This window comes from Akebia trifoliata, chromosome 1 (assembly GCF_017979445.1).
Source record: "Akebia trifoliata isolate Shusen 1 chromosome 1, ASM1797944v1, whole genome shotgun sequence".
NCBI classification, from domain to species: Eukaryota; Viridiplantae; Streptophyta; class Magnoliopsida; order Ranunculales; family Lardizabalaceae; genus Akebia; species Akebia trifoliata.
The window spans coordinates 21,935,735-21,955,642 of NC_141375.1; the positions used below are offsets into that span (position 1 = coordinate 21,935,735).

The 19,908-nt window shown below is 35.2% G+C and overlaps 1 protein-coding gene and 1 pseudogene across 1 annotated transcript; one reads left to right on the forward strand and one right to left on the reverse strand.

Moving 5' to 3' along the window:
- The first annotated feature begins 809 nt into the window (after positions 1-809).
- KUP10 (K+ uptake permease 10) lies at positions 810-14,838 on the forward strand. Its single transcript, XM_086441878.1, has 9 exons — positions 810-1,140; positions 1,537-1,779; positions 2,485-2,710; positions 4,616-4,861; positions 6,019-6,069; positions 6,200-6,451; positions 6,538-6,705; positions 7,412-7,666; positions 13,744-14,838. The coding sequence occupies exons 2-9, from the start codon at positions 1,657-1,659 to the stop codon at positions 14,784-14,786; spliced, it is 2,364 nt and encodes a 787-aa protein (XP_086298004.1). The 5' UTR covers positions 810-1,140; positions 1,537-1,656; the 3' UTR covers positions 14,787-14,838.
- A 568-nt stretch (positions 14,839-15,406) lies between these two features.
- LOC147410943 (GRAS family protein RAD1 pseudogene) lies at positions 15,407-17,014 on the reverse strand (annotated as a pseudogene).
- Between the last annotated feature and the right edge of the window lie 2,894 nt (positions 17,015-19,908).

The window sequence follows — 19,908 nt, forward strand, 5'->3', positions numbered from 1 at the left end:
CTTTATAATAACATGCTTCATCCAGAATTAATCTGTTAGATTATCAAATCAAATATTTATCAAAATCCAAATTCCCGAATCAAAATTAACAAATTGAAAAAGACCAAATTAGATATTGACAATGCTAAAACCAATCTCTCATATATGTATATATGTAGGGGAGGGGCGTTCAAGAGACATAAGTAAAGTTTCGGATTGAGTTGATTTTTTGTGAGGATGATCTCTATGATGAGAAGATCATCCTCACAAAAAGTAAGTCCAATCAAAACCTTCTAACCCATATTTAAAAAAATGATTGTTTTTACATATATTTTTATGTCCCTTGAATGCTTCCATATATATTTGAAATTTTTTGTTTAATTTGCAAGTTCAATAGTTAATATTGTAAGAAATAGTCCCACATTGCCTGAGTATCATAGCCTTGGGCTGTATATAAACTTAAGGCAATCCTCACCTTAAAAGTCTGTTTTGTGAGGATGATAAGGTCCATGGGCTTTTACATGGTATCTAAGGGGATCACCAAAGGGGTGTAAGAGACACATTACACATGAGGGGGAGTGTAAGAGATAGTCTCACATCGCCTAGGTATCATGATCTTGGGTTGTATATAAACGTGGGGTAATATCGTCACCTTATAAGTCGATTTTGTGAGGATGAGTTAGGCCCATGGGCTTCTACAAATACTTTAACTACTGAAAATTGATTTTCTTGAAAAAAAAATTACAATCTTATTTTAAAATTTTAAAATAAAAACTTATCCAACGAGAAAGTAACGCACGCAGAGAGATCAAACTCACGAAGGCGCCTGGAAATAACGGATACTGTTTTTTGTTTTTTAGTGGCAGAAACTGAGAAAGGTCTCTGTATTTTTATGTTTTAACAGACACGTCTGAGTTCTGTTCTGGTGAAAGGCACGTATGAGTGAGAGAGAGAAACGCACCTCCTCAACTCTTCTACTCTTCTCTAATCCAGAGAGAGAGAGAGAGAGAGACTGTTACAACCTCAGCTTTTCTTCTATTCTTCTGTAATCCATGAGTTTCAGCTTCTTGTTCTTCACTCATTTAGTAAGATAAGTTGGATCTTTGGGAATAGAGAGATTCATGGGCTCTAGATGACTGCAACCTCTGTAATCTTTAATGGGTATTTGAGATTTTTAATGGTTTATGTTTCTGTGGTTGACATTGATTGTGTTTAGTTGACCCCACTTTGGATTTTGATTTAAAAATAGAGAAAAAAAATATATTGGAAGATAAGGATAAAAATATTGATTTTCTTTTTTTTTTTTTCTCCATTTTATGATGTTGATATGTGTAATTGTATCCTCAAGTAGATTCTTTGACGGAATTGAAACTCCCCTGTTTTTTTACTTATTTATAGTGGGTATCAATTATTCTATCTTCTCTCACATGGAGAATCATTTTGGAGAGATGAGTTCCTGATTTTTGTTGAATTTTTTTAGGATTTTAGTTTAGTTTGAGTTTTGACGTGGTGAATTGTTTGATAGAATATGGGTTTTGTTGGTATTTTGATTGGCAGTTGAACTTGAAACATTTCCAGCTCTCAGTTAGGAACTTGTGTGAGAGGGGAAAAGAGAAGAGAAGGGAAAGATTGAACTTTGGGGAGGTTGTGAAATCGGGTGGCAGTTTCGTGGGTTCGATGGATTCGACACTAAACGATGAAGAAAGTTGTAACAGAGGGAGTATGTGGGAGTTGGACCAAAAACTTGATCAGCCCATGGATGAGGAGGCTGGGAAGCTTAGAAATATGTACAAAGAGAAGGTTTGAATATGATTTAATTATGGTTCCTTTAGCATATTTTTGTAGAACTGTGGTGTTATGGACTGTTTTATGATCCAATTCATCAATTTAAAATTCATGTTTGAAAATATAGTTAAACAATGCCTTGAATAATTCACTAATCTTGTACATAACCCAATTAATTCTTTAAGTTTGGCTGGTTAAGAGATTTCTGAATCGATGAATTGGGTTCTGAGTTGTTGGTTATAAGTTGGCTGAGACTGTTTTGTGGGTGATTGGTAGACTCAAAATATGTGTACCATCATCATCATTGATACCTTATTGCAAAAAATTGGCATTGGGCTGAATGAGTTATGTCCCCCCATTCAATTCTGTTTGGTTTATTGTCCAATTCATCATTTTAAAATTCATGTTTGAAATTCTAGTTTACATGACCTTGAATAGTCCACTAATCTTTTATTTGACCCAATCTTCAAGTATGCTCGGTTAAGGTATTTAAGAGTTGATGAATTAGTTTCCAAGTTGTTGGTTATAAGACTGTTTTGTGGGTGATTAGGCTTGAAATGTAATCTGTACCATTATCATCATTGACGCCTTATTACAAAAATTTGGCATTGGCTGAACGAATCATGTCCCTTCATTCAATTTTGTCTACAATTGATGATCAAGATTCATGTTTGGAGGTTGTGAATTTTATATGGTGATTCAGTTTTATTTTCTATGCAGAAATTTTCATCACTATTGGTTTTGCGACTAGCATTCCAAAGTCTTGGAGTGGTCTATGGGGACTTGGGCACATCTCCTTTGTATGTATTCTACAATACATTTCCTCATGGAATTAATGATCCCGAGGATGTAATTGGAGCTCTTTCATTGATTATATACTCCCTTACACTTATTCCGCTCCTCAAGTATGTCTTTGTGGTGTTGAGGGCGAATGATAATGGCCAAGGTAAACCACCCATCTCACACTATGAACATTTTTTGAACTTATTTTAGTTATCGCCTTGGTGCTTTTGGTGTTTGGATAGGTTCAAATCAAATGGCATATAAGAGCCACCACCACATTGTGAGTTCGAGCCCTGCAAGGGGTGAACTGGGAAAAGTCTACTTGGGAACCCCAAAAAAGGTTACCATTGAGTGAAAACCACTGCAGAGTAGGTCGCCTTGGACATTGGCTGTGAAGTGTGGTTCTGTGTTATGACCCCAAGAGATAAGGGCATAGATGCTTATCACCCAACAGAAACATGTATAGTACATATGCATTAGTTGTATGTGTATTGAGAGATTTGGCTAATTTATAGCCTTTTGTATTACATGTTCTGCAATATATACATATATATATTTTCTTGTCTTTTGTTCCACCTTATATGTGAAGCATGTCTACTTCATCAAGACACATGATCCAAGATTGACCTCCATTGTTTTTTGTTTTGTTTTTTTCTGATAGATACCTCCAATGTTATCATTGTTAATACTTTATCCCAATTATTTGGCAACTTAAATCCTGTTCTGCTATTTGATCTGATTCATTAAAGTGATTTAGTAAAAGTTTTATTCTAGCTCAACCAGGCTTCGGACCAACAATGCAACACGGACAGCTTTGATACTAGCAAAGTTGGATCACATGATCAAATCAAGGACTGGGATGCCAGTTTCAGAGCTGGTGTTAGGAACTCTAAAGAACAATTTGTAACGTGTGATTTTATATATTGGCCTTGTCTCATAATACATGAAGTGAATCTTTTGTTAAAAAAATTGAAATTTTTTCATAGAAATGAAAATGAGTCCAAAAATGTGATTACTCATAAATATGTACTTGTAGTTAAACTCTCACAAAAAAAAATGGAAATTTTACAGGATATTAAGAATGGCTGAAAGAACGATATTAAAGTAATCAACAACTTTACTATTATAATGAGAGAAGGGGGAGTAGAAGTGGTTCGACAGCAAAATTTGAGTGGCCATTAATGCTCCCACTTTTATATTTAAATTTAATATAATCAGGTCATTTTGGTAAAAACCAAAGAAAATTACAGCCTACAACTGTCTAATCACGCTTTTTAGTTTTCAAAACTACAAAAGTATCCTTTTTACTATGTAATCTTCAAAAACCCTTGAATCAATATTTTAAATTATAAATATGCCATTTTGATACGTGTGCGTTTGCAAATGCTACCTTCTAGTTTGTTTCAGTAAGAGTGTTTGTTTGTGTCAAGTATATGGTGAGGCTTATGGAAAGAAAGGAATGGGTGAGTCTTCCAAGGAAAGGAGTTTTCTTTGCAAGAAATCATCTTTAGCATTGTGGGCTTGCTGGGGGGTTCTCGTTAGAAGATTTCTTGTTTAAGTAGAATCTGGTGTGTAGAGGGTGACCACTCCCTTGGGTGTTGTGGTTTTGTTTTGTTTGTTTTCTTTCTGTTTGTGTAATGATTTTGTTACTCAACCTGACAGGGTAACTCAAAAACTCAACTGATGTGTACCCTGCAAGAACCGTAGCTTTTTCCCCTCAGGATACACAACTGCACATCCCCATAAAACATGTGCAGTTGTGTATCCAAAGGGAAAAATTCTATGGTTCTTGCACCTGCCACGTCAGTGAGTTTTTGAGTTACCCTGTCAGGTTGAGTTACAAAATCAGCACTCTTTCTGTTTTGTTGTCTTTTGGCCTTCGCTAGTTGTTTCTTCCCTCGAGGACTCCTTGTCCTCTTTTCAATAAAATTTCTTGGTTATCAAAAAAAGGAAAAAAGTATATGTGTACGACACCACGGAACTTTTAGAAACTGAATTGTTAATTTGATTTGGACATTGATTGGGAAGTGACCTTTGTCAGTAAGCTTGACCTCTCCCTGCTTGGCAGGTGGAACTTTTGCTCTTTATTCGCTACTTTGTCGACATGCAAAAATAAATACTATTCCAAATCAACACCGTACGGATGAGGAGTTAACAACATATAGTCGTCACATATTCCATGAACAATCATTTGCTGCAAAAACCAAGAGATGGTTGGAGGCACATGCTTACAGGAGGAACACACTTCTAATTCTTGTCCTCGTTGGCACTTGCATGGTGATTGGTGATGGGATTCTCACTCCGGCGATATCAGGTCATGTCCATGCTTGCTTTGAGCCACTTAGCCTTGTTATACATGCACACACGCTCATATTTTCTGTAACACATTGCTAGATTTTATATTGCCTTCTTTATTATATAATATGTTTCTGTTTATATCATCATCATTATTACTGTTTTTTTCCAGTAATTTGCTCCATTGTTTAAAATAGCATCACTAAAGTTAAATAACAACCATCATTATAGTATTTGTATTGCCCAAACTTGTATTTTTTCAGAAATAAATGCTTTGCATTATTGGCCATTTTATTTTTCGTACGAGCCATTATTTTTTAAAATTAATGTTATAATGTTACTTGTAGCGTTATTAGGTGCTTTTGTTTTATGTCGTTGCATTGAAAATAGTGGCCGCTGTTTACCATTTATTAATTTCACAATCCATTTTGAAATTCATTTTCAAAACATTTTTAGTATTATTTGTGTAGGGTCCACCATTATTTAATGTCATTCTGTTGCTGTTTTAATGGAACTAACAGTAACGGCCGCTGAGTAACTTATTTTAAACCTTGCTTTGTGCTGGTTTGAGTTGTAAAATGTAGTGCTGATGGTCCGACCTCTCGTTGAGGTCTTAATTTTCCAAGCTAATCTATGCAAATCAGCCTGAATTACTACTGACAAGAATTTGGTTAATAACTTAATATGTCGATGTAATGTCTTTTGTTTACTTGAGGCCTCCACACAGACTTTCCTAACCTAATTGAACCTTCACGCTTAGTATGATCTGAACTATGTATTTTTTGGTGAGGCATTAAAACAACATTTAGTGGCTATAATCACCATAACCTCAGTCTTATGATGCTACCAATAATTCTTCTTTAATAGATTTAAATGAATATAAAAAGTAGTACTTACCCATGTTTTTTTTTTTTTACTTTTATTATTTATTAATAGTTGCATCACAAACTTTCTAATCCTCATATTTGGTATATTTGTGTTTAAATGGACCCTTGTTCAATTAAGAGTTCTATTTCTAAATTTGCTTATTTGATTACTGTTTTCTATTGTAAGCATGATTTCTTTTGTAGTTTTAATTTTTGTGATCTTTCTTTAACATTCAACATAGTCAATGCTATGCTTTGTACTTCCCTCTTTTTTTTTCATGGGGTCTGAACTAAAACTATATTGTGGCAGTTCTTTCGGCTGCCGGTGGGATCAAGGTAGACCACCCCAAGATGAGTAATGGTATATTCCTATGTCTAAATTTCAACATTTGTGGCTCGTTCTATAGAAATTGTTTCCATTTTGGATTTCTTTCATTTGAGTTTGAAACCTTTTCGTCTTAATAATTATTTTTTTATTCTCTTTGATGCAGATGTAGTTGTAATTGTCGCTGTAGTTATATTAGTTGGGTTGTTTAGCATGCAACATCATGGAACAGATAGAGTTGGCTTGTTCTTTGCTCCAATTGTTCTCCTTTGGTTTCTATTGATCGGTGGTGTCGGTGCATTCAACATATGGAAATATGACCCCACGGTTCTCAAAGCTTTCTCTCCAGTTTATGTTTATCGGTACCTCAGTCGGGGTGGTTGGACCTCTCTAGGAGGGATCATGCTTAGTATCACAGGTTATCCTCTTTTTTGTGATTCTTATTAAACATAATTATGATGCATTGTGCTCGAGGAGTCTGATGTATGCTTATCATTGCTTCAGGGACCGAAGCACTTTTTGCTGACTTAGCCCATTTCCCCGTATTGGCTGTTCAGATTGCTTTTACGGTAGTTGTGTTCCCTTGCCTTCTTTTGGCGTATTCTGGACAAGCTGCTTACCTTATGAAGAACCATGATCATGTGGTTGATGCCTTCTATCGTTCTATTCCAAGTTTGTTCTGCTCTCCTTTTTTAGCAATGTTTTAAAAACCGAACCCGATAATCAAACCGAAATTTTGCTCAAATGATCAAACCGGAGTTCAATTTGGTTGGACCAATTTGTATTTATTAAATAATTATATATATATATATAATAATCAAATAAAATAGAATAAAAAAGAATGAAAATTTATGAACTTTTTAATGAATTCATGTAAAAAACACGAAAGGAGTAAATATTTTCTTGAAATCATTATATTTTCTTCCATTCTACAAAGGTTATCAACTTCGTTCCTTTAAAAAAAGAGAGATTCTATTGCTACACCAACTTTTGCTAACGCCACCCCAATTCATGTGTAAATCACCAAACAATTAGCACAAATGTTGGGGTGGCATTAGCAGAAGTTGGGGTGGCAATAGAAACTCTCTGAAAAAATCCTAACAAAAAATATTTTTAGTAATAATATATTTTTTAGTATTGAAGAACCAGTTCATGAGAACCGATGGTTTGTGTGGTTGAACTGTTGATTTTCAAAAAACTGATGGTTCTTTATAAAATCCTGGTTCAAAGTGAATCAAACTGATATTTTTTCAAAATCCAGTTGGACCTCAGTCCTGTTTGGTTTTAAAACACTGTTTTACTGTCACCATTGCTTATTTGAAGTCTTCAACTTTTTTAACGTTAAGGGAACGATTGACCCAATTTATATTTTTTGTAGAGGGCATATACTGGCCGATGTTTATTGTTGCAACAGCGGCTGCTATCGTTGCAAGTCAGGCCACAATATCTGCAACTTTTTCAATAATCAAGCAAGCTCTTGCACTTGGCTGTTTTCCGAGGGTCAAAGTTGTTCATACTTCTAGAAAGTTCTTGGGGCAGATATACATTCCGGATATTAATTGGATTCTTATGGTTCTTTGCATTGCCGTCACTGCTGGGTTCAGAAATCAAAGCCAGATTGGAAATGCTTATGGTGAGTTTGTCTCTTGTATTATGCACCATTAGTTTGACATACTGAATGACACAATCTTGGCTCATATGCTAAAACATCAACAATTGAAAAATCTTCATGTGCCCCTTTCCTTTTATTTTTTTATTTTTGATAAGTGTAAATTTTATTGATAAGAGGACAAGGAGTCCTCAAGGAAAGACAAAGGAAATAACTGCTCCCTAATTACATTTTCTCATCGAAATATAAAATCTTCAAAAAACAAACTCGCAAACTCCTTAAACTGCTTGCAACAAAAAAACAACAAACCAAAAATTCTGAAAATTAACTCCTTCATGTGCGCCCCTTTCCCCCAATCTTCTCATTTAAGGTGGAAACAACTTATTCAAGTCCCAAACCATATACATATGAATCTCTTTGTGTACAAATATTCATTAACATAAAAAGAAGTGATATCCTTGACTTGGTATGTCAATGCTGCCTTTTATTCTTCCAATTATATCGAAGTTGATATTCTAATTATATTCCTTTAATAGAAGTAACAAAGGATTTGTGTTGTATTCTTTTCAAAACAAGCTTGCCCATTTATGTAATTTATTTATTTGTATTTATTTAATTATTTTTTTGTGTATGTGGGTGGGGTGGGGGGGTGTTAAAGATTAAATGCTCTTCAAATGATCTCAGCATTGGGATTGGGATTTTTCTTAGATATGTAGTTCATGTGCGTGATTTCCATCACATGTAAAGACCATGCATTGTGCGTGCTAATATATAGTTATACTAGAGTTTGCTCATGCCTATGGAACAGTCGCCTTCTTTGAGGTTAAGGGGGTAAAAGAAGAAAGACAATAAAGTCTGTAGGGGTATTATTGGAAAAGGGTAGAAGGGCAAAAGGCAATAAAGTTGGAGGGCTATCATTGGAAAAAAAAGGGAAAAGAGGAACGAGAATAAATTTAGAAGGGCATTATTGGAAAGGGTAGAAGAAGAAAGATAATAAAGTTAGATGAGTATCCTTGGGAAGGGAGTAGAGAAAAGACAAAAGTTATTCTTGAGATTCATGGGGATATTAAATTACAGCCCCTACTTATGTGAGGGATAAACCTTGGGAAGAGAACCGTTATGTGTTATTGTATATATACATGGAAATACATGAACAAGGGGCTCATGCAGAATAGTTTTTTCAGTCACTCATATTTTGTCTATCATGGTATTAGAGCGGTCAAAGGTCTTGAGTATTCATTATCTAGTATGGTAAGTCAATCATATTTTTCTTACTTGCTCATCCATCTCCAAACCCTCCTTCCCTTAAACTCTCAATCTTTACTCTCTTCTTGTCTCCATTATCAAACCTCAGTTGTAGTTTTCCTATCAATCTCCTTACCTTTATTATTAAGCATCTTCATTACTTTTTTTTTCCTTATTTGTTTCAAGAACTTTTGACTTTTGTGGTTATGCATTTACAGTGAAACATCTTAATCTGGTAGACAAGTAACACTGTAAATTTCCTCAAACACGACTTTCTTTTTCGGTCAAAACTTCTCTTTTATCTTCCTCTCCTTATTTCTCTCCTTTTTTTAAAAATCCAAAGTATAAATTTTCTCTCAATTTTTAATCCCTCCAATCTCCCAATTCATTAAATAAAATGTCAAGACTGCATTTCTTAATGGTGGTATATAAGAAGAAATATGCATAGACCAACATTACGGCTCGTAACTTGTAATAAATGGCATGAGAAGAGAAAAGCTGAAGATCTAAAAAGTCCTTGTATAGACTTATACAAGCCCCTAAACAAAAACTTGGTGTCAGATGGATCCAAAAATAAATAAGGCAGAAAAGGGTATATAATGTTAATTTCGCTGTAAAATTGGAGTAATAATTTGCTTATATGTCAAATGCATATTGATTATTAGCACTAGCATATATCTAATAAATAGAACTAAAAGGCTTTTTATGAAAAACTTTGATTTGAAAGATTGGGTAATGTTATACCAGGAAATAAAATAAAGAAATAATAACTTTGACCCGATCGCATTACATAAAGAATGTGCTAGAGAATTTGATTAGTTGAACTGCTATCCAATTATCGTTACTTTTGACACTATTAGTAGTCTAAGAAAAAGTGTTGAATTTAGTTTACATCAATTAGAATGGTAGCATCATATATATAATGAATTTTACTAGGCGAAATATAGTTGATATACTAGACCAAATATTGTAGAGTAATCTGGGACTTTTGTTTTTCTGGTGCAAATATTTTAAGAATTCGTAGGGTTTTATTTTGAAGATCTCATTTTTAGGTGGGAGTAAATAATTGTGGATAAAACGTAAATGAGTTAGTTCTTTTGGTTTTGTTGTTTTTATTCCATTAGTTGAGAAATTCCAATCTCTCGAGGATGGTTGTGTCAACCTCCTCTTCCTTGTATTGCTTTCTTCCTTTATTAATGATATTATCATAAACATGTGGGTAGACTTAGTCGATACACTAGTAACCTAAAACAAGAGCATTGAGATGCTCTAAGTAGGGTATTAAGATACTTTTTAGATTATGGTCTCCATTATCATTGGATTTCAGGTTCAAATGAATTCAGGTCTTCAAGTGGATGTGTATTTGGAGGAATTGTTGTGTTTTGGAAATGAACCAAACAATGTTTAGCCTGATTCACTATGGAATTGGAGTTGATAGCTTTAAATATAATTGGTGACGAAGCAGGGTGGCTAAAGCATTTCTTGATGGATATACCAATTTGGTAACAACATTGTGCAGGCAGTTGTTTAAACATGGATCATAGCTATTGACTATGTAAAGTAAAAGAAAACTTAGCTAATCTGGAACAAATGGACTTCTTAGAGAGCTAATTTACAGTAAAAAGAGGGGGGTAGGCTGAAAGCCAATTGAAAATTGAATCACCAACAATAGGAGCCCAACATTTGTGGCTGGAGAACCTAAAATCTAGGTTCAATGGAAAAAAAAGAAGTTATTTATGTGATTGTTGAGGATACTACTAGCAAGTCTCTCAATATCCATCCCTATGATGTAGTAGTACAACCGGAGGTGGAGATATAGGGAGTCCTTGATAGAATCACCTATGTGAATGTATAAGTGACCCCACTTCTATGAGAATTTAGGTTGGTAAAGTTTGTTGCTGCTCCACTTGTTAAAACTAGCCACAAAAAGTTTGTAGGTTTCAGTCATGTGAGGATTGTTGTGAAGGGAACAAACGAGAGGGGGGACTTCCTTAATCTATCAGATTTTCTCCTAAGAACCATGTAAGCCCTCTCATTTTTCCTATTGGAGTTCAAAACTCGGATTGGGTTAAACTTACCGAAGCAATCAAAAAGGTTATCTTAGATTTGGCCCCATTTAAGTACCATTTGGTTAATTGGAATATTGTTTACTCCCCTAATAAAAGTGATAGTTGGAAATTAAGAATCTTAAGGTGACGAATTCAATGTTTTGTGACTTTGGAGGTTTGGTAACGAATCATCTAGTTTGGAGAAGGCTTATGCTTTTCCTATTTAAATGCTGCTTCAGAAGTCTAAGAGTTAGTTTTTAGCAAATCTTGCTTCCTTATGGGTGTCGAAGCGATCAATATGTGCAATCGTAGCAAGTAATTGTTGAGATCTATTTGGGAGGACAAATGGTGTAGGAATTTGGTCATCATCATTATTTTTTATTGTTTTTATCTCTTTCTCCCTTGACAAAGCATTTTATTGAGGATTTCATGATTTTGGTTAGAGGGGGGGGGGGGGGGGGGATTTGTCATTGGATTTGTCATTTTAAGAGAAACCTAAATGATTACGGGATTTGCTTGATTATTGGCTTATTTTCCCATCTTGAAAGTTCTCTCATCTCCTCCTTGAATTAAGTCGAGAGATATTTATTTTGGAGCCATAATGATTCTTATATGTAAGAACCTTCTATTTTGCCCGCCCATGTTTTCCTCTATTCCATTTTTTCGATGTCTTTTGATTGTTTCTTTGGGGAGTTCCTTGCAAGTTCTTTTTATTCTTTGTAAAAAAATAAAAATAAAACTACTATAAATCACTTGATTACCGTCAAATGGATCATTATAATTTTTTCCCTAAATAAAGTTGCTGGTGAATATGCTTACCATCTTTTTCTCATAGCAATTTGCTTTGGGAAATCTAGTTTACCTTCTGTCCTTGAGTCCAAGATTTACTAGAGATATGCTGTGATTAATACCTAGTCTTTTAAGTAGTTAATGTAGCACAACTTTTTCCTCAGGATGCGATTGTTGTGAAGGTTTCCTCTGTTTTTTGTATTTGTTTTTGTTTTTGTTGTTTTTTGTTTGTTTGCGGTTTCTTAGGTCATGCATAAATGGTCATCAATTCTTAAAGATTTCAAGGAGTTCTTCTATTTGGAAGATTGTGTATGCAGATAGGATCTTATTGTTTGTATGGAGGGTTAACAAGGTTTGAGGTCTTGAGGAAATGTTTCATTCTTGAGAAAAACTTAAACATTTCAACCAAAACACTCCCACTCATTTCAAGACAATCCAAAACATTCAACGTTCTGAGGCCATTATTTCACTCCAATTTTATCTGAAACTATAATGTTCCACCGGAATATTCTGAAACAAAATGAAACTTTGAACTATGAAGGTTAACCTCATATACACTTATTTCCTTTTCCTTTGTTGGTCCTCTCAACTCATAGCTTTATCTGCGTGAGGCGTAAGCCTTATCTGCTTTTTTTTTTTTTTTTAATGAGCCTCATCCTGCGGTGCACTTCAAAGCACAAGACTCATACGCCTCTAAAAACGTCATACCAAAATATTTTCAATTTCACAAGATCTAACACAGAATTTAACCAATAGTTTCATTATATTTGTGGAAATCACTGTTCATTTTGCGAAATAATTAAGTTTTAGGGATAAAGTGCCAAGATTTTGATGGAAATATTCTGATCGACAATAAACTTCAACTGAAATATTCTTTTTTGAAAAATATCAATGAATTTATAAAAATAACAAGGCTTATAAATTACTTCTAGATCACACATAATAATAGTAATATCAGTCATCGTTGTTCGAAAAAGTCACTAATAAAAAAATATGCACAATATTCAATTATTGTATAAATAAATTAGAATTAATTAGGTATGTAACATCTTATTCTGATTTATTCTAAGCATGTTAGTACGTTCGTAAACATCCATATTCTAATTAGTTGGGTGTATTAGTAATTTATCTACCCAAATTTAAAAAATAAATATATAATATGGGTGAATGTAATGTTTAATTGTTTGTTCATTATGCAAGTATTTTATACATATTAAGCTTAATTTAGTTAATGTGATATTATTGTTTTCATTTCCATGCAGAATACTGTTATTTTACACTCTCGAGCTATCAAATACTTGCACACATGTGTAGGAGAGCTGCTATTGGGACTCCAACTTTTACTAATTACACCTCAAATTTTAAATTATTTATCACACCCCAGTTAAAGATTAAAACACACTATTCAAACATTACAAAGGGGTGGGTCAAATTATTATCTCAACATTATAACACTCGTTTAAATAATTTCAGAAATTGTTTACAATTATGATTAGGCTCATACAAAATCCCAAACCCAAAAAATAAAAATCTAGAGAAAAAAATTGAGAGAGATCTTCTATTGGCACCCCAACTTTTACTTATTCTCAATTATTCATTTATTTTCTTTATTTTTAAGTGGGGTGTAATAAGTAAAAGTTGAGGTGCCAATAGCAGCTCTCAGTGCAACATTGTTGATCTTCATTTCTGCACTTTTTATGATATTTTATTGTATTTTTATGACTTACAAGTGCATTTTAATGTCTGTTTTATCATTTCCTACAATTTCAATAAAACATTCTGCAACATTTTTATGTGCATTGTATTAATTTCAATGCTGATCAAAATATTTTTATTCCTAGATTGATCAAAATAGTCACCAAAATTGAAATTTAATACCTTTCATAGAGCTTATATGACTTATTTAGCTTTGATAACTACCTTTTTTTCTTTTATCGATTTTTTTTCATAATATTTCTTACTTCTGAATGGGAATTACAATTACATTTGATAATATCTTTTCTTGTGCAACAAAAACAGGAACAGCTGTTGTGATAGTTATGCTAGTAACAACATTTCTTATGATTCTTATTATGTTGTTGGTGTGGCGGTGCCATTGGATTCTCGTCCTCATCTTCACTGTGTTATCACTCGTTGTGGAGTGCACATACTTGTCTGCAGTACTTCTCAAGGTTGGCCAAGGTGGTTGGGTTCCACTAGTGATCGCAGCTGCATTTCTTGTCATAATGTACGTTTGGCACTATGGGACGGTGAAACGATATGAGTTCGAGATGCAAAGTAGGGTTTCCATGGCATGGATACTAGGGCTGGGTCCGAGCTTGGGATTGGTCCGAGTCCCCGGGATTGGACTTGTGTACACTGAATTAGCAAGTGGGGTACCCCACATCTTCTCTCACTTTATAACTAACCTCCCCGCCATCCACTCGGCCGTCATCTTTGTATGTGTGAAGTATCTCCCCGTCTACACCGTGCCCCAAGAGGAAAGATTCCTTGTGAAAAGGATTGGACCAAAGAGCTTCCACATGTTTCGTTGCGTTGCGAGGTATGGTTATAAAGACCTACACAAGAAGGACGATGATTTTGAGAAGATACTCTTCGATAGTCTCTTTGTTTTTGTACGTCTAGAGTCGATGATGGAAGGATGTACGGATTCGGATGATTATAGTTTGTATGGACAACAAACGGAGCAGTCCGATTTCACTCATTTGATTGAGAACAACAATACCACCTCTTCGAATGCGGACCCTACTATGTCATCGAACGATTCAATCATGCCCTTTAAGGCTCACTTACAGGATCATAGCTTGATGGGGTCATCAGGGCAGACGAACAATCAGTCGGAGTTGGATGAGTTGGAGTTCTTGAATAGTTGTAGAGATGCTGGGGTTGTACACATATTGGGGAACACAGTAGTAAGGGCGAGGAGGGATTCGATATTCATTAAGAAGATCGCCGTCGATTATATATATGCATTCCTAAGGAGGATATGCAGGGAGAACAGTGTTATCTTCAATGTTCCTCATGAGAGTCTTTTGAACGTGGGGCAGATATTTTATGTGTAATTTATTCTTTTGATTTTGGACCAATAAGAATAAAATGATGTTTATTTTGTTATTTAGGTCTGCTAATTGAGCATAAATTATGAACCATTTTTGCAACATTTTGTGCAATATGAATTGCTTGATCAGTTCCTCAACTAGTTCACCTGATTCTTCTAGGCAGGGTTGTCAATTCAAGTTCCGTCTTGGGAAAGTTTTCCAATGTTGGTTAGAATTATAGTTTTAAAACTCAAGTTATCTTCAATCAGGCAAAATCATTGAACTTGAAAGGTTGGTGTGTTGTAAGTAAATTAAATGCTGATATGCTAATAGAAGGTCTCTTGAAAAAGTCCCTTGATTTCTTCCCAAAAAATCCACCATTTTAAGCTCTTCAACCTTTAAGCTAACCTTGATATATTTGGCAACCTTTGATCCACTCCCCCACAACTCAAAAAAGAAAAAAAGAAAAAAAAACTACAATTGTTTATGATGAAGGAATTAGAGTTCAATAAACATCAAATTTAATAGGGAATTCTCTTCGACGAAATTAAAACCAACATTGTTTTTTTTGGTGAATTATGATCATCATTGATAAACTTCATTTGAATAAATTTTGATCGGACATCGACTAACCATCCACAACGTCAAGACGATGATGCATTGTGAACTTGCCATGCAGAAGCCAACATTATGGGTCTCCCTTTCCATCCAAGAAGAAGGCAACCTTTCTCATTAGCAAGACTATATCCATCACACCCATAAACAGATAACATCATCCTAGCTTGACTCATAGACTTCAACCCCACAACTTGAAATCCAGCTCGACCTAATTGTCGTCGCCATTGATCTGCTTTTTCATGTCTCTCGACTCTATCTGATCCCTCATAAGCAACAATATTACGTATTTCTTCCGCGAAATGCAGCCTTTCGATCTTAATCCTTTGTGGACTATTTCGAGGAAGACTAGCTTCAAGGGAGTCGAAAATGGCAGAGTAATAGTGAAGGGATTCAAGGAATCTTCCAAGAAAGAATGGCCCGTTATGGTTCGCATCTTGTTCGATCACGGTGAGTAAGCTTGGATTAAGTTTCTTAATAGCTTGAAGAACAACTTTTAAAGACCCCCTACTCTCCTTGACATACTTGTGCAAATGCATCAAACTATTAACAATCAATACTTCTCCTTCCCTCAAGTCGAGATTCTCGATTGTCAATAGAGATGGTGTTGCGGGCCCTTCAATCATGTTAAACTCTATATGAATCCCTAGTGCATTGGCATCTTCAATTAAAGTTTTTACACCAACTTCAAGATCTAAAAGATCGGAAACTTGAATTACACCTGTGATACGAAGCTTTTTTGGTGGTCCTTTGGGGCGTGAAGTGAGGTTCCTTATCAAGGAAGGCCATTGAAGGACATGTTCCATACCTAGATCAATTATATGAATTGAATCCTTACCTTGGGTTGCTTGATATATAGCTTCGTTTGCAGCCATGAAACCGAAGGCGATATAAGGAGTTGTTTGATAGAGTAAGTGAAAGGCTTCTATCTTCTCTTCCCTACTAATCAAGGGAACATCACCCATAGTTGCATGACTAAATGCACCCACATTGTGAAGAAGTGATGATGATGATAATCTAGACTTCAAACCCATTGCAAAGCAAAACGAGACGCGTTGCAAGGAATCACCAAATGGATTAGCAGAAGCCCAAATTCGATTAAGCATCGAATTAGCAAGTTGGGCGTGCCTACAACCGACAGCTTCAGCACAAGCTAACAATAAGTGCACAAGGTGAAGCCCTTGGTCTACACCATGGCTAACATCCCCGATATTGGGGACCACAACAACATCTGAACCCACACCAACACCAAAGTCTTCAAACATGTCGAACTCATCCTCTTCGATGATGGGAAGCTCTTCGTAAATAACGTCACTCATTAAAGAAATTTTTTCAAGGTTTTCTTGAAACTCATTGCATGGTTGGGATTTGTCTCCGGACTTGTTGTCATCTTCGTTATAGCAATCCATGTTAATGAAGCTATCGACGAATTCTTCTTCTTCTTCCGCTGAGACTAGGTGAGGAGTGCTAATGGTATCAAAGGTTGACAATAATTCTATCTCATTAAATGTTTCTTCCCAATCTACTGCTACTTGTTCTTGCTCGACCCGTGCAGCGCAGAATCTTCGAATTGCGGTGTCTTGGTTTTTCAGACTCTCATAGTTGGGGAAGGAGAGGAAACCATTCATGGCTTCCATTGTTTTGGTTTTGGGGGTTGTTGAGTATGAGAGTTATATACAAGTGTAGTAAGATTGTCCATCCTGTACTCCTGGGAGTTGGGTAGTTATTTAGCTATCCATTTTGCACCAAATAGCACGATTTCTTGGGCCCAGTAATATTTGGGTCATTCTTCAGCCTCATTAGTGATTTCTATCCATTTTATTGGAGTATCTTTTACATCTTCACCAATGGACCCACCAAATAGTATGTCCTTGAAAACATTGATGCAAAATGATTGAATCCTAAGGTCAGAAATCAATCTGATTTTTGGTGTGGAGTAGAACGAGGGATGGATTCTTCATGTATCAATGGGCTCACAAGAGTTTAATATAGGACTATATGATGCTGTATTGCATGGAGTTGGCTAAGAGAAAGTCGACAGACACAGTTTGTGCATGGTCAATGAAAGCCAATTCTTACCTTTGTTAAAATAAATATATAAGTTGTGAAGGTTCTAGAGGAAGAACAAGGACGGAGAAATGGAAGCAGATATGAACTCACTCTCGATAACTAAAGACTTGACTTTCAAGATAGTGGAATGAAGGAATAAGATTCGTTAACCTGACTCTAAAACTTTTGAAACAAGGCTTTCTTATAATTATTGTTGTTAGATTTTAGATTTATTTTTTGGGTCATAAGCTTGGAGATCACTCTTTTAAATGCTATATATATATATATATATATATATATATATATATATATATATATATATATATATATATATATATATATATAAAAAACAATGATTAAAAATGCTTGAATCCAATGGTTGTAAATGCTCAATCATACTACTTTTTGCGTAGGTCAATGGCTTCGAAGGAATGCCAACTGAAATATAAAAGGGATGCAACAAGAGCAATTGAAGGTGACTAAATGAGTCCCATGCCTCGTTCCCACTCTATTCAAAGTCAAGTCTTTAGTCCGTTATGCTCATAACTAACTTGTTGAAGAAATGAAATATACATAGTTGAGATAATTTGACGCCCCACTCTGACATACACCCCCATCACAAAATCGTAGATCATTTGCCTCAAGATACACAAGAAAATATTTATGATTTTGCGTATCCCAATGAAATGATCTACGGTTTTGTGATGGGGGTGAATGTCAGAGGGGGCGTCAGAAAATCATTATTCTTATATATATAATTATGTTGACTTTTGACCTAAGAAATCTCCTAATGTGGTCCAAGTGGACAAGTGTCATGAAACTGAGCACCTAAACAAAGACCACCACTATTATAAAAAATTTAATAATAAACCATACAAACTTAGGAGAATTTGAGTTTTTAATTTTATGTATTGTAGAAAATGGGAATCAAATGGATTTAAGAGAAGAAGATGAGTGAAAGAGGCATGGGTAATGACAGCAATCGTTCATTAAAATAAAAATGGTTTTAGGAAGCCGGCGTTAAATACTAGATTTGGGCTTGTTGGCTTTTAGGGTTACATGGGCAAGGGTCGGTTTCCTCAACCAAAGTGGGCCCTTTTTATTTTTTTCTTTATTTATGGTTTTTTGTGATTGTCTCTACTTATTCCTTCCTCAGTCGGCCAACAAGCAATGAGACATTATAGGGTGGCCTATGGGTTCAAAACCCTTGATGGTGCTTTTTTTTTATTTTAATTAATGATAATAATTAGTAGAAACAGTTGTTGCAAACTGTAAAAACCCTAATTCTATATGTACAGTATGGTAAAATGGGCCAAATTTTGGTTGGGTCTAGTATAGATTGGATTTGGGTAGTGTTATTAGGCCCATTTAATTTTGTCAGGATAGGTTTGGGCTTGGGACTCAATGGGATCAGCCTAATATAATTGGGTTTGGATAGTATTATTAGGACCATTTTGTTATCAGGCTGAGTTAGGCACTTATTTGGGTCAGGACGGGTTTGGGCTTGGGGACTCAATTGTTTCGTATTGGTTGAGCCTAGTATAGATTGGGCTTGGATAGTATTATGGGTCGCGTTCCTACGACCCCCATTACGACCCTCATCGCGACACACGAAATCAGCCATCGGATTTAGCGCAGATCAGCGGTCCAGATCGCATGTAGATTTAAATTCGATTGTAATGTAATAAAGTTTGTTATTTACAAACGCCTCCCCGTTAAAAAAAAAACCCAAAAACAAATCTGATTTCTTCTTTGTTTCTGCGTTCGAAGACACACAGATTCAGCTCCTTCAGATCTGATTTCTTCTTCGACAGATTCGTCTTCTTCTTCACTCTCTTCCTCTTCGACATTATTTACTTCGACAGATTCGTCTTCTTCTTCACTCTCTTCCTCTTCGACGTTATTTTACAATCTTCGTCTTCTTCTCCATCTTCGTCTTCTTTTTTCTCTTCAAACTCACATCTGCGACAACCATTCATCACCGTCTTCCTCATCTCTCTCTCTCTCTAGAATAGACGACGACTCACAGAAACGAAGAGCTCGACAGAAACCCTAAGGTAACAAATCACAAACCCTTATTTTTTCTTTTAAAACCAAGGGATACTTAGTGTAGTTGTGGCTTTTCTTTTTCAAATAGGGTGTAGAGGGGACTCTGATCATTCTTACTTTCCTGTTGTACATTCAATGTCCATTTTTAATTTTTTAAATTATTACTTGGAAAAAATGTGCATCTTTTATATTTTTGTTGAATCTTATGGATTTTCTGAAAAATTTATGGTTCTGAATAATTTAGCCACAAAAGGAATTCTATAGTGAGGCAGTTATAATGAAATCGGTTGTTTCCTTTACTGAACAGGTACATTCAGCCTATAATGAGTACGTTAGATGTTGGATATGGTTTTCGGACTGTTTGTGTCAACTCCAGCAAACCCACCAACTCCTTGTGCCTTTCAACGTTTCGCCCTGGTTGCTTCAACTCCAG